The sequence below is a fragment of the Aquila chrysaetos genome, chromosome 16 (genome assembly GCF_900496995.4).
Source record: "Aquila chrysaetos chrysaetos chromosome 16, bAquChr1.4, whole genome shotgun sequence".
Taxonomy (NCBI): Eukaryota; Metazoa; Chordata; class Aves; order Accipitriformes; family Accipitridae; genus Aquila; species Aquila chrysaetos.
In genome coordinates, this window is record NC_044019.1 from 28,191,681 (window position 1) to 28,218,204 (window position 26,524).

At 52.7% G+C, this 26,524-nt stretch overlaps 2 protein-coding genes across 2 annotated transcripts; one reads left to right on the forward strand and one right to left on the reverse strand.

The window, feature by feature from the left end:
- On the forward strand, window positions 1–1,461 carry LOC115351610 (olfactory receptor 2K2-like). Its single transcript, XM_030038531.1, has 2 exons — window positions 1–916; window positions 1,439–1,461. The coding sequence occupies exons 1-2, from the start codon at window positions 1–3 to the stop codon at window positions 1,459–1,461; spliced, it is 939 nt and encodes a 312-aa protein (XP_029894391.1).
- A 4,638-nt stretch (window positions 1,462–6,099) lies between these two features.
- Window positions 6,100–7,035, reverse strand: LOC115351611 (olfactory receptor 1052-like). The gene has a single exon (XM_030038532.1). The coding sequence runs from the start codon at window positions 7,033–7,035 to the stop codon at window positions 6,100–6,102; it is 936 nt and encodes a 311-aa protein (XP_029894392.1).
- Between the last annotated feature and the right edge of the window lie 19,489 nt (window positions 7,036–26,524).

A 26,524-nucleotide genomic window follows, 5' to 3' on the forward strand; every position in this document is an offset into this window, starting at 1 on the left:
ATGGCCAGGGAAAACCAAAGCATAGTGGCAGAATTCATCTTTCAAGGCCTTTCCTCTCAACCAAGGACACAGACTGTTCTTTTCATAGTGTTCCTGGTTTTTTATCTGTTCACAATGGTTGGGAACATCACGATCATTACAGTGATCAGAGCTGACTGCCAGCTGCAGTCACCCATGTACTTTTTCCTTGCCAACCTGTCCTTCTTAGACATCTGCTACGTCTCCAGCAACATCCCCCAGATGCTGGTGAACCTCTTGACCAAGAAGAGGACCATCTCCTTCTCTGGATGTGCTGCTCAGATGTATTTCTCTCTGGCTTTTGGCATGACAGAGTGTGTCCTGCTTGGGGTCATGGCCTATGATCGATATATGGCAATATGTCACCCCTTGCTCTACACCGTTGTCATGAACAGGAAGGTTTGCATTCACATGGTCGTGGCTTCCTGGACCGGCAGCCTGCTGAGCTCCCTGGTCATCACCAGCCTCACCTTGCGGCTGCCCTTCTGCAGCCCTGACATCATGAACCATTACTTCTGTGAAGTGCTAGCAGTGCTGGCCTTGGCCTGCTGCGACACTGCCCTCATGGACTTGGTCATCTTCATCTTCAGCATCCTCATAGTGTTCATCCCCTTTCTTCTGATCATCACCTCCTACGCCCAAATCCTTTCCACCATCTTGAAGATTAAATCTGCACATGTGCAATCTAAGGCCTTCTCCACCTGTGGATCCCACCTGATGGTGGTAACCATGTTCTATGGGACAGCCATCTACATGTACATGAGTCCTAAGTCAAGGCTTCCACAGGACAGGGACAAAGTGGTTGCAGTGTTTTACACCATTGTAGCCCCAATGCTGAACCCCCTCATCTACAGCTTCAGGAACAAGGACATGAAGCGTGCCCTGAGGAGGGCGATGAATAGACCCAATAGGCTTTTCAGGGATTTGTAGTATTGCATTTAGTTCTATGAATTGAAACAATACTCAGATGTGATTATTTCTCTGCCTGCAATTGTCCTAGACTTATTTTTACAAAGACTGAGATGAAATCGTAAATGTGCTAAATTCAACATCACCCAAACAAAAAGACCTTGCATACAAATAGCTTTCTAAATAACGTTTGGGATTTGGTCTAAAGCTAAACAAAGACATTGTGACTTCAGCCTGCCTCACTCTGGCAATTCATTTAAAATAGAAGTGGAAAATGCCAATAGCATCATAGGAAGAAAGAAAAAAAGAAGAAAAAAGAAAAAATAGTTAAAGAACTGTAAGAAAAATCAAGTGCTTTATATAAAGCTTAAAAGGTATTTAGCTTCTGAGGGGTTTTGTAATTAACCTAAGAGCATGCAAACATTTAAGTTATGTTGCAAACATGAGCTGCTACTGTGATTTCTCTTCAGACCCGAAGATTTCTCAACGTCTGTTATGTTGGTTAGCAAACAAAACTGCCATCTTCTCCAATAAAGGGTGCAGCTGGTTGCAGCTAGTATTTATCCCCTTGTGCTACGAGCATTTTCTCAACCCTGTTTCCATAACCCACTTTGCTTCCTCTGTAACTGATTTCTGCCCCTCTTAATTCCTACAGCGTTTCAGTCCAACTCTGGGTCCTCATGGGCCAAGATCCTTCAATGTTATTTTGTCATGTGCTCCGCTGACAGCAGATTATGTTGTTTTCTGATATGAGTAGGGCATAATCAGACATGAATATCAGATAGGGGTTTTCTTTCTGTAACTCAAAGACAGACCTTTACATTTTAAGTAATCCAAGCAAGATGAAGAGCATTTCAGACCTCCTGAACTTACTGACAATTAAACTAACCTTTTTAAAGATGTGCTTTGTCATCACATTCATGCAACGTAGGTGTTTTTGCTCCCCACCCACTGGCTTTCTCAGTCATGGATGACCATGCAATTGATATGCTTGAATAATATGCTTGAAAGAATATGAAATACAAATAAACTGTTACAGGCATCTGTGATCCGGTGCTTGATTGTGTTTCTGCCTGTCTGTCCAGGAAAACTGACTATTAGACACCTGTTTTAAGATGATTCTAAACAATTAGTTTTTAGACTACCAGAGTTAGGCAGGATGAATTTCAGCTTTTATAGATGCAAGTGCACCTGTAACCTTACAGGTATGTAAACATTCTCTCCCCACACCACCCAGCATGACTGAGGTTTAACAACACACCTAAAAATAACAGTTCTCCCAGGTACACAAATTTGTAATTATAATTTTGTGGTGTACATTCTTTCTTTAATGTTTGCCAACACAAAACAACCAATCTTAATGGGCAGGTTTTGTACTGATGTGGTTTCCTCTGCAAGCTAGCAGAAAGTGGAGTCCCAGCAGAAAGTAAAGGAAGTTTTTTCAGTGAGATTGGTACTTCTTGTCCCTGCCTGAGGAAGATCACAGCAGCGACTAGAAAGTTGTTTTGAGGGACATCGGTGCATCCTGACCCTGCCTGGAGACTGAAGCGTGGAAAATGCAATTGGCGAACAAATGTCACTCATTAGCCAGTATCCTTATGCACCAGAAGTGTGCTTACACCCTTCCCGCACAGGGAAGCACCAAACTAAGGGATAATTTCAGCCCTGGCTCTTTACACTGCTATCAAGCGCCAACATCTGGCATTCGTGGGTCTGAGCCCAGAAACCCACCCCAGAGAGACAGGTCTGGGCTCTCCTGCGGCTCACAGCAGGGCACATGGCCCCAGCTGTGGCTTTTGCCTTCCCAGCAAGGGCAGGGCAAGGAGAAAGCTTATTTACTGTTGTATCTTCAACTACTCCCTCACTCTTAGGCCATGTAAGATATAAAAAATATGAGGACAAACTCCTTGCTTGGGTTTTTGGACAGATCACTGTCCCCCGGGGGAAGGTCAGGTGCCAGATGTCTGCCCCTACTGCTATATGGCACCTTTGAGGGTAGCCGGGGGAAAGGTTTGGGTCTGACATCTGGCACAAGTCCTTGCTGGGGTAGGACGTATTGCCACTTTGGTGAACTACTCACTCTTCCCAACCCCTGCAGAGGCGTGCTACGCTGGCAGATATTCCTGCTGCTCAGCACCATCCCAGACCAAGACCCGCCAGCCACCTACCAGGAGCATTAGTTATAAATTATGTCAAGTGAGCAAGCCCAGAATTGAGTTTGGACCTGGTGGGCTATGTACTGGAGAAGTCTGCATCTCCTGCAGAGTCTCTTGTGGTAGTGTAAGTGAGCCCTTGGATAGATGAAGCCTTTAGCAGGTAAATACAAAGATAAATGCAAAGATACTCAGTGCAGAGTAATCCAGAAAAGAGGAAGGTGTAGCCAGAGCCAGACGCGGGCTTTTTCCTAGACCATCTCAGGCTCCCACCACACCTAAAGGACTCTTTACTTTTTAAAAATATTCTTCCCATGAGTGAAAGATAGGGAAGATAAGGCAAAGATAAAGTATCTGATTAGTGAAGGCAAACAAATGCATATGAACTGTACATGTAGGGAGAACAGGAGATTTCTTAACCCTTAACAAGACTAAATAAGAGGCCTCGTCCAGCAGTAGGTGAAGGCAATAGTCATAGCATGACCCACTGGAAGCCTCTCAGCAGGCCTGAACTCTAACATCAGCTAAGTCATTAAATCTGCTTCCATCACAAATTACACTACTTCCCTTCCCAAAACAAGGAACTCCGCGGGGGGCCAGCCACCCAAGAGTCACCAGCTTAACAAGCCCTTCTGGGCATCGGGAAGAAGGCTCTAATGATCTTGAAACCTTCTTAGAAAGCTCATAGTAGACTTACCTCATTCTTCCTAACAAGACCCTGGGGACAACTGCACAGACACTAAGGAGAAAGAAACTTTCCTCTTTGTTAAAGGCAATGAGCGCTTGTAAAGCAGTTTAGTTTGTCCCAACTACTCTACCCCTTGAAGTTGGTAGTTGGAGAGTTCATGGGTTGGTGTATACCTTTCCAGTCCTCCACTCAATTGGTGCAGAAGTTACCAGTGGAATTTGAAGGATAACAGATCTGTGCATCATACCACTAGCAGCTGAGAGAGCAGCTGCCCCTGGCCAACAACTTCTGGTTGGCAGAAGTCACTCGGCACCTTGCAACGAGTGCTTGGGATATCACAAGGGCTCCATCAACAGCCACAGCCATGGCAGATGATGAACCAGATTCAGGGTTCATCCAGGGGCTCCAGTCAGAAGCAAAAGGCGATGTAGATAGAGACAAAATACAATGTGCATACATTTGCCCATCCAGGAATAAAACTATCTACAGCACAAGTCCAAGACAGATGCAGCCAGGCACACCTACAATGTGGTGTAGGGACAGCCTGAAGGCCCCCTAAAATGGGGGATCCTAGTCCATTGGAGGGGGTGAGTGTGCATGTGGTGGGGCAAGAAAACACCAGAAGAGGTTGATCAGGGCCACTATGACCTATTGTCGCCATCAGGGTCCTGACCCACGTTACCTACCCCAGTTCACGGACGCTAACTGTGCTGGTGGTTCTCAGTTGCTTTCTGCTGCTTGAGGGGCTGAAGTCTGAGATGTGGTGTCCTCCATAGCCAGCTCTGTCAGTAAAAGCATGGCTTGATCTGCAGCTGTCCCAGGCTCATCCTGACACTTGCTCTCCATCTCCCTCCCTTGCACATGTCAAAACATAGTCCTGTCCACTGCTGCGTTGCAGCCTTGCATCTCCCTGAGACATGCTGCTGCTTAAAACCAATTTACTTTGACAGGGTATTGAATAACATTAATGTGTTAAAAATACTAAATGTTGTGAAAAATGCTATCGGTCTTAGTGAATTCACTGTTCACATAGGCCAACGTCTTGGCAGGCTTGGGGGAGTTCACAACCTCTTACTTCGGACTGGAGAAGGGGACATTAGCACCTTATTTCTCTCAGAGAACCTCTTTGAATCGAGCGCTTGCCTGAATCACCGGTGGGGTGTATGGCATGAGCTCCTCAATGAAACCTGGAGCTAGCCCATGTGAGCACAGGGAGAGTCGAGAAACACCGAGCGCAATGCAGGGGTCACGCATGAGGTGAGGCTGAGGAATAGGATGGCTGATGAACTTCAGCGTATCTCTATATAAAGCAATGCACAGGGGGAAATAAAAGGCATTAACTTCAGAGCCCCAGGTTTTGTACTTGATCACTGTTGCATATTCTGTCCTGAACTAAGCAAATGGAAGAAGTGCTTCTGGCTCTTAATATAATCTAGAGAAAAAAAAACTTACTTCAAGGAAAGACTCAGAAAATGAATTTGAACAGCTCATTTAATGTGTTCTTTATATATACAGAAAAGTATATTCAGCTGAAGGATATGAAGTTATACATTTACTATCCTGGAGGCTAGTGGTGGTCAACAAATAATTTTGTGCAACATTTTATGATTCAGCCTAAAAATATCCAGATATATAACATAAGTTTGTTCAGAATTAGTAACACTTTATATTTTATCATGGCTTTTTAAGTATTCTTCATTAGTGCTGCAGATTAAAATTCATGCTCACTCAGCATATGCACCAAGCATTCTGAAAATACAGTTTGCAGTCAGACTGCTTAACAAAAATGGAAAATAGAAACAAATAGTTCTGGTTAACCAAAAAAGAGTGATGATTCTAAGTAGCTGCAAATATTTTGACGGGAACTCCAGCTACTGCACCCTGGTTGTGCTGCCATTCAGGGAGACCTGGAAAGGCTGGAGAAATGGGTCGAGAGGGACCTCACGGAGCTCAACAAAGTCCTGGACCTGCAGGGGAATAACCCCAGGCACCAGTAAAGGCTGGAGGCTGACCAGCTGGAAAGCAGCTTGGCAAAGAAGGACCTGGGTGTCCAGTGGGACGCCAGCCTGACCATGAGCCTACCCTTGTTTTACACAGTGGCATCATGATTATTGCACGGGAGAGAGAGTAACTGGGCAAAAAGTTTGTACTAGAGAAAAGACCAATGTAGATATGTTAGTGGGCACAGTTTGAGAGCAGATGAATTACTTTTTTTTCAACCCTAACATATGACGTGCCAAATGGTTTGGAGGCAACAGTCTCAGAGACCTACACGAAACATTCTCCTTAGAGAGAGAAAAAAAGGAAAACAATGTAACATGAGATTGTCTTTCAGAAGTACATTTTCTTCCTGATAAAACTGCTAAAGGCATGCTTCACCTCCTTGTTTCTCAGGCTGTAAATCATGGGGTTCAGCACGGGGACTATAATGGTGTAAAAGATGGATGCGATTTTCTTGCTCTCCAGTGAGTTTGATGAACTGGGTTGCATGTAATTAAAAGTAGCAGACACATAGAAAATGATGATGGCTGCCAGGTGGGAGGCACAGGTGGAGCAGGCTTTGCGCCTGCCCGCAGCAGAGCCCATCCTGCCCACGGCCACCACGATGCAGGCGTAGGAGGTGAGGATGAGCAGGATGGTGGTCATCATGTTGAAACCCACAAACACAAACATTAAACCCTCATTGAGGCGCGTGTCGGTGGAGGCGACGACAAACAGCGGTGGCCCATCGCAATAGAAGTTGTCGATGACCAGGGGACCACAGAAGGACAGCCGGAGCAGGGAACTTGTGTGCACGATGGCATTCAGCAACCCTGCAAGGTAGGACCCAGCGACCAGGCTCGTGCAGACACCAGGAGACATGACAACCTTGTAAAGCAAGGGCTTGGAGATGGCCACGTACCGGTCATGGGCCATGGCAGCCAGCAGGTAAATTTCAGCCGTAGCAAAAACAGTGTAGAAATAAAGCTGCGTGAGGCAGCCAGCAAAAGAAACAACTTTGTTTTTTGCTGGAAGGTGCAGCAGCATTTTGGGGATGATGGTGGAGGAGTAGCAAATGTCTAAGAAGGACAAGTTACCGAGGAAAAAGTACATGGGGGTGTGAAGCTGGGGGCTGACCCTGATCAGGGCAATCAGGCCGAGGTTTCCCACTAACGTCAACACGTAGGTGCCCAGGAAGAGCGCGAAGAGGACGGGCTTCAGTTGTGGGTGCTCTGTGAGTCCCAAGAAGGTGAACTGGGTCGCCTCAGTGCAGTTTTCATCAGCCATCTTTACATCACTGCAGAGAGACGTGGAGGGAAGAGGGTGAAAAAATTCCTGATGCAATTTCCAGTTCATAAATATCCATGTAAAAAGTTGACACTGGCATCGAATTTAAATGGAAAAGAAAAAAAAGTAAGAACTGCTGATTTTTTTCTTGCAATGACAGTGCCATCTCTGGAAAAAACATCAGCAGTTCTTAGAAGTTTTTTTCCTTTAGTCCTTAGCAGAAAGCAGTTTGTCACAACCTCTCCTTTGACCTATGATTCCCTTCCAGTTTCAAGTCCCATATCTGCACAAGGATTTTTTTGGGGCACGTGAAGTGTTTCATAAATATCCTGTCCATGTTACACTGATGATTTTTCCTGTATTTCAAACATCTTGTTCATTTCAAACAGCTTAAGGCTACAGTTAATACAAGGTCCCATCACAAAGTGAAAGCATAACTTGGAATTTAACATCCTGGGAGACAGTGGCTGTGCTCTTTAGTCTAGGAACTGGTTTCTTTTTATCTATCCACTGGCTAGGTGTAGTCCTTCTTGCTAAGTAAAATCCATCTTGCTTTGGATGACTATGCTATAAATGAGCTGACTATCTGGCCTCTCAGGCAACATACAAAATTGGCTCTTCTGACCTATTATGAACTATTTTGCTTGGAGTAAGACAACTCACCCTCTGAGGGTACCTTGACTATGGGTACCCTCAGAGGGCAGATGACCTGTTCAGATGTTGACACTTGCACTGTAGATGTTGAAAGAGAGAGGATATCAATCGCAGCTGTCTCCCTGCAGACCATCATGCATGCAACATAACTCCTGAAGATTGACACTTTCACTTTTAACATTTTGACCAAAGATTGCCGAAGTGGGTGAATCTTAAGGCAAATTTTCCCCTTCATTCCTTCCTTTCCAGTTCAGGATTTTGGTCTCTTTTGCATAACCAATATGAAAACTGCTCAAGCAGACATCTAAAACATATTCATTTAAAAATTCAGAGCCAATTGTAGTTAAATAATATGGATTTTATTAACCATATCTGATCAGAAACTTGTGGTATCAATCAAGTGAGAATAATCTCAGCATTTTTACAGAATGGCATATTACTTGTCTATAAAGAAGTTTTCATCATTCAACTTTCCTCAAACAGCCTCAAAGATACCTACAATTTTATAACTTCCAAACCCCCTTTCAGTATACTAAGACATACCTTACACTCTCATTTTCATAGGCTTCAGAAAGGATTTTCCAACATGTAATAAAAGTGCCAACATGCTCCTCCAACTCAGTGCATGATACAATCCTTGTCTTTCACTCCCACTAATGTCTTTATTGAGAAGCAATCAATATCATCAGAAAATATGCTTGCTAAGATGGGAGTCAGACACTTCCACAGGGCAATTCTATCCATCTGGAAAAGCTCTCAGATATTTGAGGTGAACGATCACTTGCAGTTGCTTACTTCTTGCATTAACGAGAGGGTAGACAGACAGCATAGAGCTACACTTACAAAGTTTGGGTGTCTAAATTTATGTTAAGATTCCTAAGCAGAGAAAGTTCTGCACCTATGGCAAAGGAATGAATGATCTAAGGTACAACCAAGCGCATATAACCACTGAAACAATACTGATGAAGAATACTTAGTGAGAGCAGGTGGCTTTCGTATATTATGGGACCCTCAAGTGAAGGTCCAGAGTAAGTAAAGGCAACTTAACTGGGGTGAATGAGACAAGAGGATAGAGCAGCCATGCCAACGAGAGAAAGTTACACTCTTCTGCAATTTTATGTTGGTGTCAAATATTGCCTGCACCATCTACAGGAGCAATGGCCATGTCCTGCTACCTGCAGGTACCTACAAAGCCCCAGTTCTCCATACATCCTCTGATCAAAACTAGGTGTGATGAACCCAGGGATGGATGTGCCTTTGGATGAGGCAAGGGTGGCATACTAGGTTTGGGGTATTCAATCTCACCAGTTACTAAAACTCATTCTTACAGATTACAGTAGTTATGTTTATTCTCTCATTCATTCATGTCTCTTCTCCTGCAGCTCCTGGGGGTGATGCAGTGAAATACACTTAAGGAGTATGTCTGCAGACTGCCTTTTGTCAGAACATGTTCTCTTTTTGAGATCTCCATTATGTTAAGAATGGTGATCAGTGCCAGATATTGACACCTGAACAGGTATTTCCAACAATTATGGTTTAAAACATCCCTCAGTTCCTCATCCTGTTAATATACATTAGAGTCCTCTACAGTCTTCAGCCAGACTTGAAACTTCAGACTCTTATGCCATTTATCTGGATACCAGTGATTCAGACAAACTTTCAAAACTGAATAATAATGGTGAGCAGCTTTGCCACCCTTCATTTTGAAGATGGGCCATGGACAAGACAAAATGACAAACTGAGGAAAAGTTAATTTTAGCCATAAGATTTAAACAGAGTGCTAAACTAAGAATCCTTATTTGTTGTGTTTATTATCTACTGTGATACTCAAATTCCTCATGAATTCATGTGTAAAAGTGTTATTCAATATGCATTGTCATTTTCCTCCTCTTCTTTTGTGTTCTTGCTGCATTCTTTATCACTAGGTCCATAATAAGATCCTTAATTTTCCTACCTTACATCAGAGCTTCTGCAGTTTTTCATAGTTCTCCTCCACCCCAGTGAAAATACAGGCAGGCAGGATCATCAAGCAGGTGTTGACGGAAGATTTTGTCCACACACAAAATTATTTATTAACAGAGGCTCATGATGACAGTCAACACCTTACCACACAGCATGACTTTGTATCAGAAATTCACCCAACCTCTCTCATTTCAAAGGTGTCTCATGTTATTTGCAGACCCACCCTCAACAATTATTATGCTGAAGTCAAAAACCAAGCTCCACCAGTCTTTATGAAACCAGAAGGATGTCTCATTGATCCCATGCTTATGGGATAAGTCATCATAGCCTCTCTAGGGCACCTGGAAAACAGAGTGAGATTTCCCCAAGGGCATCATCCTGCAGGGATCTCTCTCTGAAGTTTATGTTTTGGGAATTTGTCAAAACATCAGAAGTAGTATGTGTAGAGGATAAGTAATTCTACTTATGTACTTAAACTTTGTAAGAAAAAAATAAGCACAAGACGATACGTTTTGTAGGATTTGAATCAGAAGAACTTTTTCTTCCTATGTTCTGGAGAATAAACTACACTAACTGTGTATTAATGGGTCAGTTTAGGAAAATCAGTGTTTATCTTTGCAGTGGCCAGTTAGGTTAAATGTACTTTTGTTTGTACTGCATTTTTTGGTTAACGTGGATGTATACATATTAAAGAAAAAGCAAATCAAAATACAGAAATCAATCTGCTATTATATTCTCACTTTTCTGGTTTTGCAATTGTTAGAAATACATAATGCATGATCCAACAGCCCAGGAGAGGTGAGGCTGCTGCTGCTGCATGTCCCCAGGTCCAACCTGTAGTGAGGCTGAAGATGTATTCCCAGCAGACACATGCACACAGAGCACACATACACACTACATGTGTACAGGTACATGTATTTGTACATATATACATGGCTGGCCACACAGATCACAGACACTCAGAGCTCCCACATGAACACAGACAGCACCGACAGCCTCACCCTGCTCACCTCTCTGGCACAGCAGGATATAAATCCACTAGTAAGAATATATATACACACATATGTAAAAGGTGGATCCTCCAGCAGCTGGGCTCAGACATGCAGTCTGCCTAGTAGCTGCCCCTGGATCCCAGTCTCCCCAGTTGCTGGCACCTGGACTTATGGGCTCCCGAGGCTGCAGCCCTGCTCCAGTTGCTGATACAGACCATCCCAGTGGCCAGGATTTTCCAGGTCCCCAGTAGCTGACCCACCTGATCTGGAGAGCTGCTCCTAATGGCTCACAGTGATGGGTTTCACAACTGGACACTGGAGCTGATGGCTCTGCGAGGGGCCTGGACAGGATGGTCGCTCCTTGCAAGTCCTTGATTTGGGTTTCTGCCTGCCGCTGTGCATCCTTGTGCTCCTCTAGCTTGTGCAGGTGGGCTTATGATGGGCTTACTTGATGCTCTCTGCTCACAGCTGCACTCATTTGTATGAGGATCAAGCTCTGCTTTCACCACAGCATCTTGCTCTCCATATTTTATCCAGTTCTGTGATGGTAACTCAAATGTGAAGAGCATGGAGGGCAAAACAGAGATAGTTGTTCCCTCCAGAAATGTAACACCCAAGACCAGCTCAGTTTGGGGATTCCTTTAATCCACCAGTTCCATCCAGGGGAGCCAGTTGTTCTCCTAGCTGGCTGCAGTGGGAGGCCACTTCTTGAAGGTGATGGAAACTAAAGGTAGATGCATACTCAGGAAATAAACTCTTGTAGCAACGCAGATGATGCGTTGCATCTCCCTTAGCACTTATAAAATCAACACATCCTCTTTAGTGCTTCTGAGGGCCTCCTCCAGTGGTGGAAGCCACTTCTCCGAGGTGATTCAGCCCATTGTAACAGGGCTGGCTGAAACATTTGGGATCTTAAGAGTTAGATGTCCAAACCTAAGTGGGACGAGCCCCAATATCTGCCTGTGAGGATGCACTTGGCCATAGACTGGCTTGAGGTTGCTGGAGAAGCTGCAGTGTCCCTCAGCTCTCTTGGGAGGACTGAAAGGGCCATCCCTTAGCTCTGATGTCCACATAACTCACAGTCTTATGTCCCCAGGGAAAGCACTGGTGGCTTCAGCTCCTTCCAGGCCCCTGCAGAATAAGTAGCAGCTTTGGGGGCTGCAGGTTTGCCTCTATGACATTGAAGTGTGCACCCAGGGACAGCCCCACAGCAGAGCCCCACAGCACCACACCACCTGGGGAAAAGGCTGGGACTAGCACCAAGCCCTTCTTGTCCTGCAGGTCCACTCCCTCCAGGATGCTGTCATCTAGGGAGGACCATTTTCCTTCCGTGGAGGGTATCACTGGCTTGTGCAGCCTTTTTGTAGGCATCAGCTGACACCAACATAGAGTTGTCCGGAGACCAAATGGCAATTCAGCCAGGGCTTCTCTTCTGTGGCGTTTCTTCCTTCATCTTCTGCCTGCCTGGGGCCATGGTGTGGAAAGGGGAACAGTTATGTGGTCCTCAGCTCCACCTGGAAGGGTCCTTGGGGCTGCTGCGCTCTTCAGCTCCCTGGCAGTAGTGATACAATTGCTGCAAACAGCAGGAGAAGGGATGCACAGGAGTCACCTGAGAGCATCTATTAAAGCAAAGAGGTATGGTAAATTAAAGCAAAGAGGCATGGTAAGCGGAAAACACTCCAATGGCCATAAAGACACATCCAGGAGCTGCTCTGCCATAGTCGTGCCAGCAGAGAGCAGTGGTGGAATAGCAAAGCATCCTGCCTGGATGCGTGGATGTACCAGCACATCTCATTCAACATGCTGGCTGATTTAACATTACTGTTTCCACATCACATATTATGCACAGAGGTCTGTGCAAAGGTCCTGGCTCTTCAGCACTGTCAGAATTGATCACAAAATCAGGCTGCTCACAGACTCAGGTTGGAAAGACCTTGGGATGCCTCTGCCTCCAAACTCCTGCTTAACACAGTTTCAACATGAAGTTCACACCATGTTGCTTAGGGCTTTCTCCAGTCAGGTCTTGAAGACCTCCAAGAATGGAGGCTGGGCCCCTCTTCCAGTGCCTGACTGTCCTCTTGGCTTACAGAGCTAATCTGTTCTACCTGGAGGCTCTGCTCCAGGTAGATTTCACATCTTTTGGATTTCACAGATCCCTCAGGCTCTGCAGAATCATAGAATCATAGAATGGTTTGGGTTGGAAGGGACCTTTAAAGGTCATCCAGTCCAACCCCCCCTACAATAAGCAGGGACATCTTCAACTAGAACAGGTTGCTCAGAGCCCTGTCCAACCTGACTTTGAATGTTTCCAAGGATGGGGCATCTACAACCTCTCTGGGCAACCTAAGAAGACTTAGCAAAGTCTCCCTCTGTCCACTAGAGCTTCAGGTCTGCTGCTTTGCTGCCCTGGCCAGCCTCCAAGGAGCCAGCCATCTTCCCAGAGCTCATGCTCAGTTCTTCCTGGAGCCAGAAGTCCCCTGCCCTCCGGACCATTGCTCTGGGTAGGCAGGCACCTGTCTCCCCACTGTATGACCTTTTTTTAACTTCATATGTAGTGTTTGGATGCCATCTGACAAGGAAGAAAATTGACCATCTAGCACAGCGTAGCTGGTTCAAGCTATGCAGTAAGAAAGTAGGTGGCAAGCAACTAATTCCTAGATTAGCTCCTGGAAAGAACAATTTGGCAGAGCTGCCCACAAGGACTAAAGATGAATCAGAGACATTTCCAGTCCTACATCTCACTTCTATAGAAAAGCAATCTCCAACCCTACAAGATTATCTCCTAGGACGACCAGGGCATGGCCACTAGCTGTCTAACTCTAGGCCTACAAAGAAAGTGAATAGGAATAACCTCTTATTCCCAATTATTTTTAATTCTTAAAATATTTTATTTTTAGTGAGTTTCTTTAACCTGCTCTCATGATTTTGGGCCATTCTCTTGCGATTTTTACTCATTCACAGCATCAAGGAACCGCTTTAAAAAAAAAAAAAAAGCCACTTTTAAGTAGCTCCTTACAAATGGCTGTAGGGATTTTCTTTTGTCATCCAAGTGGGAAGCCTTTAGGTGGCCCCACAACTAGTGACATCAAGGGAGGATGAAACTGGCTACTGCTCTTTGTCCAAATACTTGAAGAAAAAAGAATACCCTCTGTAAATCGTATGGATTCCCCAGTAATTCAGCTGTTAAGCTCACCTCTATCTGTTGCTATTTGTTGAATGATGGATATGGTGTTCAGGAGACTAGCAATGGATTAAAGACAAAGACAACAAAAGAACAATGCATTTGGAGGCTAAATGACCTAGCAGGTTACAGTTTTCAGAAGGTACTTAAACCAAGCCTAAAAATGGACTTAAACATCTTGGAATGATATATACAAATGGCATTACTGAGCAAGAGATGTGAACTGACATTTCCTTGTCTTCTTGGCACTGGCAATGCCTCGCCTGAAGTGTGGTGGCTGGCACTGTGCACAGTGCTTCCAATAGGATAAGCACTATAGAGAGCAACAGCAATGATCAAAGTCTAGAAAACCTTGCCGACAGGCAAAGGAATAAAGACATGAGGCTGCAAACTTCTGTGGAAGAGAAGTTGAAGGCGGAAATACATAACAGTTCCCAAGTACATAAAGGGACCTGAAGAAAGAGAGGGAATAAATAAATCTTTGCTGTTTGTGAAGAGAAGAAATAACTGCTAAATTGCCCAAGAAGAACTCTACTTGATAGAAACGACTATTTTTAGATAGGATAATCTCATGTTAGATTGCAGGAGAAGCTGACAATGTCCATCACTGGTAGACATGCTCCTGCAGAGGGCTGGAGGGACAGGCTGAGTGACCTCTTGCCCATCCATCCTGATTTCATAGGATCATAAAATCATAGAGTATCTCAAGTTGGAATGGACTCATAAGGATCATTGAGTCCAACTCCCTTCTCCTTGCAGGACTACCTAAAATTAAACCATATGACTAAGAGCGCTGTCCAGATGCTCCTTGAACTCTGACAGGCTTGGTGCCGTGACCACTTCCTTGGAGAGCCTGTTCCAGTGACCAACCACCCTCTCAGTGAAGAACCTTTTCCTAATGTCCAATCTGAACGTCCCCTGACTCAGCTTCATACCATTTCCTTGTGTCCTGTCACTGGTCACCAGAGGAGATCAGCACCGCCTCCACTGCCCTCCTTGAAGAAGTTGTAGACTGCGATGAGGTCACCTTCTCTTCTCCAAGCTGAACAAACCAAGTGACATTAGCCACTCCTTGTAAGTCTTGCCCTCGAGACCTTTCACCATCTTGGTCACCCTCCTCTGGACACACTCTTAATAGTTTGATATCCTTCTTATATTGAGGTGCCCAAAACTGCACTCAGTACTCGAGGTGGGGCCGCACCAGTGCAGTGTAGAGTGGGACAATCACCTCCCTCGACAGGCTAGCTATGCCATGCTTGATGCACCCCAGGACACAGTTAGCCCTTTTGGCTGCCAGGGCACACTGTTGACTCATACTCAACTTGTCATCAACCCAAACCCCCAGATCTCTTTCCGTGGGGCTGGTCTCCAGCCTCTCATCACCCAATTTGTATGTATAACCAGGATTACCCTATCCCAGGTGCAGAATGCAGCCCTTGCTCTTGTTAAATTTCATACGGTTGGCTCTTCTAGCTTGTGCTCTTATGTGTTTGGCTGGCTTTATCTGCAGTCTCCATCTGAGCTTGGAAAGGTTGACTACCCTTTTCCAGTGTGCTCTCAGTCCCTGCTGGTACATTCAATTAAGCTAACAAGAGAAGTATTAGGAATGGGCCCAAGTTACAATGATTCAAATGATGGTGTGAAATGGCGGGTTGGGACGTTGTGTACATGAGGGCTTGGGAGGTTGCTGCAAACCTGTTGTGGAGAAAGAGTGCAGGAGGCACATTATGCTGGGTGTACGGACGTGAATGTTGGGTAAACCCAGACTCTGGAAATTCAGTTCACAGTTTATGTTAGTTTGAGGTATTATTCCAACACAAGGGCCATCCTGCAGGCATAAGAGAGCACAGGGATTTATTCAGGTCCTGTGAAAGCAAGGCACACTCCAGTTTGCCCAGCAGTTTCTGTCATCTTGAAGATCTATGATGGACAATTTTGGCCTTTGAAATCTGTCCCTGGTGTTCCATGAGTCTCCAGAGATATCTCATGCCCAGAAGAAGCAATTACCAACTACTCTGCTGTTTTGTTTCTCTTCCTTTTTTTCTTTTTTTTTCTCCAGAGGAAAAGTTAATTGCACCCCAGTGTACTGTCATATAAAATGACCCAAATTAAGTGCAACAACTATTGGGGAAAAAATAATCCAGCAATAATGCAAACAGAGGAGACTCTGCTCTTGAGCAAAACAAGAGGGATTTGTCTCACCTGCCTGTTGATATCTCAAGTGTCCCCAATGCCACCTCATGCTAAAGTAGAGAGTGTTAGCTAAGGAGCACACATGTGAAGTTAAGTGAGATGATCCCCACTTGGGATATCAAAGCCACAGTAATTTCTGATGTTTTCTGGCTGCGTTCTCCAGGGTTGGAGCCCTCTTGGACAATCAAGAGGAAGAGTTATGCATGAGCCCTTTAAGAAGCCAGCTACCTGTGAGACTTTATCCCGCACCAAGCTGGACTGAAATAGGCTGCTAGGTTTTACTGTTAGGAGAACACAAAAATACATACGCATATGTGTGCATGTACAGCATAATGCACAGCATTGTGTCCCAAAGAAGCCAAGCTAATAATTATTGCATCAGATAGTAAAGGAATTTGAAGTGTCAAATTTATTTTGCCACTGCTGTTTGGCCATAAAGTTAGAGGGCGTATTTCACATGAAGTATGAATTCATAATTCTAAACAAGAGTCACACAAAGTTCATATCTCCTCTGTGAAATGCCATAGAAATAGCAGGTTCATCCTGGTGTGCCAGAGTGAGCACCTTTCTACAAAGCAAGCAAGCTCAGTGAGGTCACAAACTAAGTCCTATTGGGGATCTCAGTCAGCGGTGATTTGGTGACTTTTTTAATTTAAAGGTCTCAATTGCAAGTGAAGAAGAACAACCAGTAAAGCAAGCAGCTTTAGCAGGATATATGTAGGTTTTCATATAGGGCACCATGCACCTGTTACAAGGTAAGGAGCGTGCCTATGGGACATGCTGGAGATGGTCGGGAAAAGCACGTGCAACTGAAGCTGTCCAGTGCTTTGCCCAGGAACCACTCAGGGCTCCGCAAGTTGAGATTTGGTTGCAAGTGATTTGTCTCTGTGGAAGAAACTGCTTTACACAAAGTGCTTCCAGCTACCTGGGAAGAGCAGGGAGCTGCACTAGGACTTGGGAGAAGCCGTGTGGTGGGGAATGCAGGGTTGCTACCATCATGATGTGCAGGTAATGGAGGCCTTCAAAAGTACAAATGAGACACATTCGAGGCTGTTTCTGCGACTTGCATTATACTCACCGCAGTGCCTCATTTGTGCATCTCTGTTCCTTGTCCTCCTGCCCTGATAGATTTGAGGAAAACATGCCATTTTCTACAGTCACTGCCTGTGTGAGCACAACCCGCTTCTGGCATTGCTTATCACTTCTGCTACTAATTTCTATCATACCATGTCTTCCCAATACTGAACATTGGCTCACAACCTAGGAGCAAGAATACAGAAATCACTATGTCTTATGGTGCTACATTAGAAAGGCTGGCATACTATTTTAAGAAAAATACAACATCATTTTTTCTGCAAACAGAACATAAAGGCAGAGAAAAATTACAGCTCATGCAGCTGTAATGAGCTGGCCTTCCGTCAAGCTCTGTCTTGTGTCAAGGTTTTCCTCTACCCCAGTGTTGTCTTTCTGTGCATCAGCCTCCCGAGTGCAGCCTTCACTTCCTCGTTTCTCAGGCTGTAGATCAGAGAGTTCAGCATGAGGATAACCGGGGTATAGACCACAGCAGCCACTTTCTCTTTGTCCACTGAGCAATGGGAGCTGGGATGCACGTAAATACAGAAGATGGTCCTGACGAACAGGGTGACCACAGTCAGGTGGGAAGTGCATGAGCTGAAGGCTTTCAGCTAGCCCTCAGCAGAGTTATCCTCAGGATGGCAGCAAGGACGTAGGTTTAGGAGATGACGACAATGCTGCTGCTCAGGGTGCTGAGCACAAAGGGCAGAGTGAAAAGTATAGCTTGCTGCTGTGTGCGCTGAAGCAGGTGCAAAAGATCACTGTTGGGGATACCACAGATGAACTGGTCGATCACGCTGGTGGCATGTGCCCCAACGCTACACATTCCCCTGCATCAGGGACTCCCCAAAGAGCAGAGAATTGGGGACCCCCATGCCCTGGGCCAGACCAGCAGAGGGGGGCACCTGGGCAAAAACAGCAGGAGCCACACAGCTGGCCCCTCTCCTTCCCTCTCATCTTCCCACCCTCGGCCCTCCCAGAGCCGCTTCCACGCCTCCGCATCGTTGCAGACGCGGTGGGCGCCCACGGGCCCTTCGCCCTCTTGCCACTCCGCTTCCCCAGAGCGATGGAGGGGAAGGAGGAGGCGCGGGGCTGGGGGTCTGCGGCAGGTCCCGCTCCCAAAAGCCGCCTGGCTGTGGTCCTGGGCTGCAGGTGGCCCTGCTTGAGCAGGGGGAGTTGGACCGGGCTGCTCCGTGCCGATCTCAGCCGCTCTGTGACTCTGGCACTGGGATTCCCAACCCGCTCTCGGGGATGGGAAGCTGCCCGTGCGCGGCAGCAGGACGCCCCAAGCCGCAGGACCCCTGCTCCGGGTGGCTGCGCTGCCGGGTGGTACCCGCAGCAGGGGGGGAGCGCGGCTGTGATGCGGGGCTGCGACGTCACTGACGTGTCCCCACCCACAGGGCTGTGACCTCGCAGCAGCAGCAGCAGCAGCAGCAGCGTTACAGGACACGTGCCACCAAGCCAGAGCTCCCAGCGTGGCCGTGTCAGACTCTGCACCATGAGCAACGGCAGCGTTCTTCTCGGCCTCGGCATCCTCTTCCTGGCTGCCGGGGCCATCCTGCTCGCCATCGGCCGTCACCAACAGGTACGGGGCTGCTCGGGGCCAGGGGGCCACTCGGGGCCAGCGCTGGTGGCGGCTGGCCCCAGCTGGGTGACTGCGCCACACTCCTGTGCCCACAGGGTGACGGCCAGAGACGGCGATGCCGGAGACGGAGGCGGACAGCGGAGGCACCAGAGCCAGGTAAGTCCCCTGAGGGTCCCCCCGCGGGTGCGCAGGTGCCCCCCAGGCCAGGCCAGGGCCTCTCAGAGCAGCCTAGTCGCGCTGCGGAGCAGCCTGGGGGGACGGCCCACGGGTGGTCCCAGTGCCCCCGGCCCCCCACGGCTCAGGAAACCCCTCCCTGGTTTGCAGGTGCTCCCGGGGGCCCCCTGTGCGGGGCCTGGCGCTGCAGCCCCGGCTGCACCCGCTGCACCAAGGCTGCCCAGGAGCTGCGGCAGCTGGTGCTGTCAGCATGGGCTGGGACCGGGGCCTCCGCCACGCCGGATGCCGGCACCTGGCGGGCGGCGTGGCAGGACCTGGAGGAGCTGGTGGAGCGGGGCCACCTGCCCTGCCGCGGCTGCAGCTCCTCCAGCTCCCCCGAGAGCCGGAGAAAGACGTGCCCGACTCAAGATGGACGAGCCCCCGTGGAGAGGTCTGCCCCTTCCCCTGGACCCGTGCGTGTCGGCAGAACCTCTTCAGCCCTGAAGATGCACGTGGCCAGGAAAGGACTCGAAATGCGACTGGGGACCCTACCCGTGCCGGTGCAGCTGTCCCACCAGCGAGGGGCACAGCGGCAGAGCCGCCGTGTCCTGCCGAAGCTCATCCAGCCGGGGCAGAGGCAGCCCTTGCCGCGGCGCGGGCTGTGCCCCTCGATGCAGGCAAAGGCCAACGCCATTGAACAGAACATCAAAGAGAAGGAAGTCCGGAGGCTGTGGGGGGACCCCAACCCCACCGAGGAGTCCCTGGCCCTGCTGGTGCCATGCCCCCCCACCGCTGCTCGCTCCCCTGGACCCGCAGCTCCCCCGGGAGCACAGCGTGTGGGGGCCCCGCGCCGTGGGACAGGACAGCGCAGTGGGGCACGCCAGGGAGGGACAGCGGGAGCCACACAGCCGGCACGGCTCCGAGGAGGAGCCAGCCATCCAAGCACCAGCGCTGGGGAACGTGGTGAGCGAGGGCCTCCTGCGCCTGGACGGGGGCCCGTCGCCGTGGGACGAGGAGGGCCTGTGGCCTTTTGCCTTAGCCGTGGCCCCCCCTGCCCTTCCCAGCCTGGGCAACGGGGCAGCAGGACCAGAAGCAGGATCAGCTGCCAGCCGGCCAAAGGAAGATGTCGGCCACATGAGCAACGCCGCCACCCGGGGCAGGGGCCAGGCCAACGCTGAGGACAGGAGCCGGCCCCACGCTGCAGCGCCTGTGATCGTCTCCAGGCTGGAGCTGAGCCAGGAGGTGCGCAGCAAACTGTGGATGCATATGGCAAGAAAAAGCTTGGAGACCAAGCTGCAGAGGCTCCCCATGGTGGTGCAGCAGTCCATGGAGATGCTGCAGCAGTCCCTGCCCAAGCTGGGGCGGGCTGGGGCTGGGCCCCTGGGGCCACGCCGTGCCTCTCCCCCCTTGCTGACGCTGAAGCAGCTCATCCAGCCGGACCGGGACGCGCCGCAGCAGCTCGGGGCATCGCTCCCCTGCCCCGGGGCCCCCACGACACCGGGCATCCGCCCAGAGCCAGTCCACTTCTGTGGCCCTGGGCCCAGGGAGGAGGGCAGCCAGGCAGCCCCGGAGACCGGCACCCTGCCCAGCATGTCCTGCGGCTCCAGCAATGACATGGACACGGCCGCCACGGGTGCAGTGCTGAGGACACCTCCGGGGGTGGCGAAGGCCTCGGCAGGGCAAGCGTCCGCCCTGCTCTCTCCAGGCCTCGTCCCAGCGTTCCCCGCTACGGACGCGAGTCCTGAGCCCCGGCGAGGAGCACACGCGTGGGTGCCCCACAGAGGCTTCGTGGCGCCAGCCCCACGAGGCCATTGGGGCTGCTGCAAGGCACAGAGCAGAACCGCTACGGGTGACTCCCACCCCCTGACCGCAGCCGTCCCTCCGGAGGGGACCACCAGCACGGAGGGGACCACCAGCACGGAGGGGACCGCAGCATCCAAGCCGTGTGGGCACGAGGCAGGCCACAAAGGGCAGAGGTGGTGGTCCTCGAGGAGACAGTGCCCTGGCAGCTCCGAGAGCTCCCCGGGCTGGGGGGCATGCTCCCGGAGCACCTCCAGCAGCACGGACATACGAGGCAGATGGAATCCTGTTGGCCTCCTGCAGGGAATGCCACCCCAGGCAGCCGTGCCACCTCCCACTTCAACACCCTCCAGCCCAGCGGGGACCCCCAGCCGGTACAGCCCGACCTTGCAGCAGCACTGCAGTGCCCCTGTCACCAGGCACTTGTGCTCGTGCCACCGGCGCCCAGCCCGGGACGCCCAGGACACTGCGGCGGAGAGGACTGGCAACACCCTCCGCATGGTCCTGGAGAAGATTTGCCAGCGGCGAAGGAATACGTCCCCATCTCTGGGGAGCTCTGCCCCTGAGCACAGCTGCAGTGCTGCGGACTGGCAGGGCCAGGCCTCCTGCAGCTCCTGCTCTTCCAAAATGTCTCTGTTCGTCTAAATAAACATCTTGACTTGTTCCCCAGAGTGCTGTGTGAGGGCCCTACACCCTGCTAGCGGGGCAGGGTGCGTCGGGGACGGGAAAGGGAAGGTGGGCTCTGGGGAATTCGGGAGGCTGTGCTGTCCCGGCAGGAGGACGAGGCCATGAGGGAGGATAAGCCTGGGCAAGATGGCTGCTCCTCCCGGAGCTCCTCCTCAGCCCTGCCCTGGCCGTGGGGGGGGGCTCAGCCTCACCCCAACGGCTGCACTAACAACAGCCAGAGGGGACTGCAGGCTCCAACAGCGGCAGGAACAGGCCCTCAGCCCCTTCTGCAGCCGGGCAGGTCCTGTGGTTCATCTCAGAATCACAGAATCACAGAATGGTTTGGGTTGGAAGGGACTTTGAAGGTCAGCTAGTTCCAAACCCCTGCCACGGGCAGGGACGCCTTCCACCAGACCAGGTTGCTCCGAGCCCCAGCCAACCCGGCCTTGAACACTGCCAGGGATGGGGCAGCCACAACCTCTGTGGGCAAGCTGTGCCAGGGCCTCACCATCCTCACAGCGAAGAGCTTCTTCCTCACATCTCATCGAAATCTACCCTCTCTCAGCTTCAGGCCATCACCCCTTGTCCTATTGCTACGGGCCCTTGCAAAAAGTCCCCCTCCAACTTTCGGGTAGACCCCTTTAGTTACTGGAAGGACCTGTGATCCCCTGAGCACAGCTGCAGTGCTGCGGCCTGGCAGGGCCAGGCCTCCTGCAGCTCCTGCTCTTCCAAAATGTCTCTGTTCGTCTAAATAAACATCTTGACTTGTTCCCCAGAGTGCTGTGTGAGGGCCCTACACCCTGCTAGCGGGGCAGGGTGCGTCGGGGACGGGAAAGGGAAGGTGGGCTCTGGGGAATTCGGGAGGCTGTGCTGTCCCGGCAGGAGGATGAGGCCATGAGGGAGGATAAGCCTGGGCAAGATGGCTGCTCCTCCCGGAGCTCCTGCCCTGGGCATGGCTGGGGCTCAGCTTCAGCCCAAGGGCTGCACTAAGAGCCTGCAGGGCACGTCCTTCGGCTCAACGCGACCTGTGCCTTCCCTGAGAGTGGACACCCGAAGCAGTGTCCTTCAGCTGCCAGCCCGGGGGAACGGGTAAGTCGCAGCCCCGTCCCAGGGCTAGCAGAGCTGCCCAGGCACCTGTAGGGACCGGACCGGAGGGCTTGCTGCGTGCCTGGAGCCACCTCGCAGGGGTAGCTCCACAGCGGTTGGCCCAGACGTGAGCTTGCTGACCGGGTAAGAGTGACATCCAGAGCACCCAGCCCGGCTCGCCTTCGTGTCACCAAACACACGTCTCTGCGGGGACGAGCGCTGAAGAGACCCGTCTCCAAAGGCTTCGCTCAGAATCCCTGCAGGGAAACTGGCCCCTGTTAGAAATCACTCCTTGATCTCGTCTCGGGGCAGGCGCCTCAGGAAGGTCCAATGAACGACACTTTGCCAAGAGTCCACGCAGGTCCCCGAGGTGGCCACAGCAGGGCTCAGCACGCCTGAGGCTACGACTCCTTGAGAAGCAGGAGGCGGCAGCGGAGAAGGGCTCGCGACACTGCTCGCCACGATGGCCGAGCTCCGAGGCCCAAAAGGGCTGTCCCGGCCTCCTCGGGGAGCAGCGAGCGCTGGCAGCGGGCAGGCCGGGATCCCTCCAGAGAAGGGCGTGCGGCAAGGAGCCGATCCCGGCAGAGGTCCCGCAGCCCTGCCGGGCGCAGGGCCTGGGAGCGCACCCTACCAAGAAGGGAAACGCAACGCTCACCCCCTGACCAACGCGTGCCGGGGCAGCGCAACGATCCCGGGGACGCAGAAGGCCCTCGAGGTGGTGGTGGTCGTGCTGCTGCTGAGGGGCACCTGGAGGGTGGCAGTGGGACGGTCGCCATCCGCCTTGCCTCCGACTCTGGCAGCGGCAGCGAGCAGCATCAAGCCAGCCCGCCCCGCTGCTCCTGCCGAGGAATGAAATCCACGGCAGAAAGCCCTCCTCTCATCTCCTCTGGTGCTCGTCAGGGACTCGGGGAGGCGGGAAGGGTCCTCTGGAGATTGCCTCGCCCAAGCCCGCTGCTGGGGGACAGGAGCCGGCCCTGTGCTGCAGCGCCTGTCATCATCCCAAGGCTGGGGCTGAGCCAGGAGGTGCGCAGCAAACTCTGCAACGACGGCTCACAAAATCCCACCTGCGGGAGTTCCCCCAGCCAGGCCAGCGGGAGAAGCGCAGCGGGGGCCACAGCTTTTCAGCAACGCGCGCCAGCTCATAGGGCTTCGGACCTGGAGCAGCAGCTCCGCTTACTCCTCCGAATGTGGCAAAACCCAAGGGCGTCCTCCTCCTGCCCCCAGCACGGGCCTAAGGCAAGGCACAGTCTACCTGGCAGTTCCTGACTTGTGCAGCCTCAATGGCAGACAGGGTCAGGGGGGTTGGCGGGATCTTCACGGCACCGGGAAAGACTCCGAGCCGGTCCAGACAAACACCCGCGCTTGACAACCTCCCGCTGTCCGTGCTGCGCAAAGAAATTCCCACCCAAATGAGCCACAGCCTCTCCTCCAAAGGGCACTCTGAGCTCTCAAGAGCTGGGCGTCTGAAAGGGCATATCCCAAATATCAGCAGGGACGCCCTCCTCGTGCTGAGGTACCAAGCTGAGGAGGGCACGGAGACCGCTGGCAGGAGGGCACGGACGGGGTCAGCGGCCTGTGTCACGCGCAGGGACCCCGCAGCAGCCATCCCCAGCCTGCCCCAGGGACACCCCTGCCCGGGGTTCCCCTCCAGCCGGCAGGCAGCTCCTGCCCCGAGCTTGCCGGCGCTTCACAGACAGGGAGCAGCTCCTGCGCTGGGGCTAGAAACAGGATTTAATGGGACGATTTAATGGGACTCCAGGAGCCACCTGTCTGGCCCTCTCCTTCCCTCTCATCTTCCCACCCTCGGCCCTCCCAGAGCCGCTTCCACGCCTCCGCATCGTTGCAGACGCGGTGGGCGCCCACGGGCCCTTCGCCCTCTTGCCACTCCGCTTCCCCAGAGCGATGGAGGGGAAGGAGGAGGCGCGGGGCTGGGGGTCTGCGGCAGGTCCCGCTCCCAAAAGCCGCCTGGCTGTGGTCCTGGGCTGCAGGTGGCCCTGCTTGAGCAGGGGGAGTTGGACCGGGCTGCTCCGTGCCGATCTCAGCCGCTCTGTGACTCTGGCACTGGGATTCCCAACCCGCTCTCGGGGATGGGAAGCTGCCCGTGCGCGGCAGCAGGACGCCCCAAGCCGCAGGACCCCTGCTCCGGGTGGCTGCGCTGCCGGGTGGTACCCGCAGCAGGGGGGGGAGCGCGGCTGTGATGCGGGGCTGCGACGTCACTGAGGTGTCCCCACCCACAGGGCTGTGACCTCGCAGCAGCAGCAGCAGCAGCAGCAGCAGCGTTACAGGACACGTGCCACCAAGCCAGAGCTCCCAGCGTGGCCGTGTCAGACTCTGCACCATGAGCAACGGCAGCGTTCTTCTCGGCCTCGGCATCCTCTTCCTGGCTGCCGGGGCCATCCTGCTCGCCATCGGCCGTCACCAACAGGTACGGGGCTGCTCAGGGCCAGGGGGCCACTCGGGGCCAGCGCTGGTGGCGGCTGGCCCCAGCTGGGTGACTGCGCCACACTCCTGTGCCCACAGGGTGACGGCCAGAGACGGCGATGCCGGAGACGGAGGCGGACAGCGGAGGCACCAGAGCCAGGTAAGTCCCCTGAGGGTCCCCCCGCGGGTGCGCAGGTGCCCCCCAGGCCAGGCCAGGGCCTCTCAGAGCAGCCTAGTCGCGCTGCGGAGCAGCCTGGGGGGACGGCCCACGGGTGGTCCCAGTGCCCCCGGCCCCCCACGGCTCAGGAAACCCCTCCCTGGTTTGCAGGTGCTCCCGGGGGCCCCCTGTGCGGGCCCTGGCGCTGCAGCCCCGGCTGCACCCGCTGCACCAAGGCTGCCCAGGAGCTGCGGCAGCTGGTGCTGTCAGCATGGGCTGGGACCGGGGCCTCCGCCACGCCGGATGCCGGCACCTGGCGGGCGGCGTGGCAGGACCTGGAGGAGCTGGTGGAGCGGGGCCACCTGCCCTGCTGCGGCAGCGCCGGCTGCACCCGCGCCGACTGCACCCGCTGCATCACGGCTGCCCAGGAGCTGCGGCAGCTGGTGCTGTCAGCATGGGCTGGGACCGGGGCCTCCGCCACGCCGGATGCCGGCACCTGGCGGGCGGCGTGGCGGGACCTGGAGGAGCTGGTGGAGCGGGGCCACCTGCCCTGCTGCGGCAGCGCCGGCTGCACCCGCGCCGGCTGCACCCGCTGCATCACGGCTGCCCAGGAGCTGCGGCAGCTGGTGCTGTCTGCATGGGCTGGGACCGGGGCCTCCGCCACGCCGGATGCCGGCACCTGGCGGGCGGCGTGGCAGGACCTGGAGGAGCTGGTGGAGCGGGGCCACCTGCCCTGCCGCGGCTGCAGCTCCTCCAGCTCCCCCGAGAGCCGGAGAAAGACGTGCCCGACTCAAGATGGACGAGCCCCCGTGGAGAGGTCTGCCCCTTCCCCTGGACCCGTGCGTGCCGGCAGAGCCTCCCGTGCCCTGAAGATGCACGTGGCCAGGAAAGGACTCGAAATGCGACTGGGGACCCTACCCGTGCCGGTGCAGCTGTCCCACCAGCGAGGGGCACAGCGGCAGAGCCGCCGTGTCCTGCCGAAGCTCATCCAGCCGGGGCAGAGGCAGCCCTTGCCGCGGCGCGGGCTGTGCCCCTCGATGCAGGCAAAGGCCAACGCCATTGAACAGAACATCAAAGAGAAGGAAGTCCGGAGGCTGTGGGGGGACCCCAACCCCACCGAGGAGTCCCTGGCCCTGCTGGTGCCATGCCCCCCACCGCTGCTCGCTCCCCTGGACCCGCAGCTCCCCCGGGAGCACAGCGTGTGGGGGCCCCGCGCCGTGGGACAGGACAGCGCAGTGGGGCACGCCAGGGAGGGACAGCGGGAGCCACACAGCTGGCACGGCTCCGAGGAGGAGCCAGCCAGCCAAGCACCAGCGCTGGGGAACGTGGTGAGCGAGGGCCTCCTGCGCCTGGACGGGGGCCCGTCGCCGTGGGACGAGGAGGGCCTGTGGCCTTTTGCCTTAGCCGTGGCCCCCCCTGCCCTTCCCAGCCTGGGCAACGGGGCAGCAGGACCAGAAGCAGGATCAGCTGCCAGCCGGCCAAAGGAAGATGTCGGCCACATGAGCAACGCCGCCACCCGGGGCAGGGGCCAGGCCAACGCTGAGGACAGGAGCCGGCCCCACGCT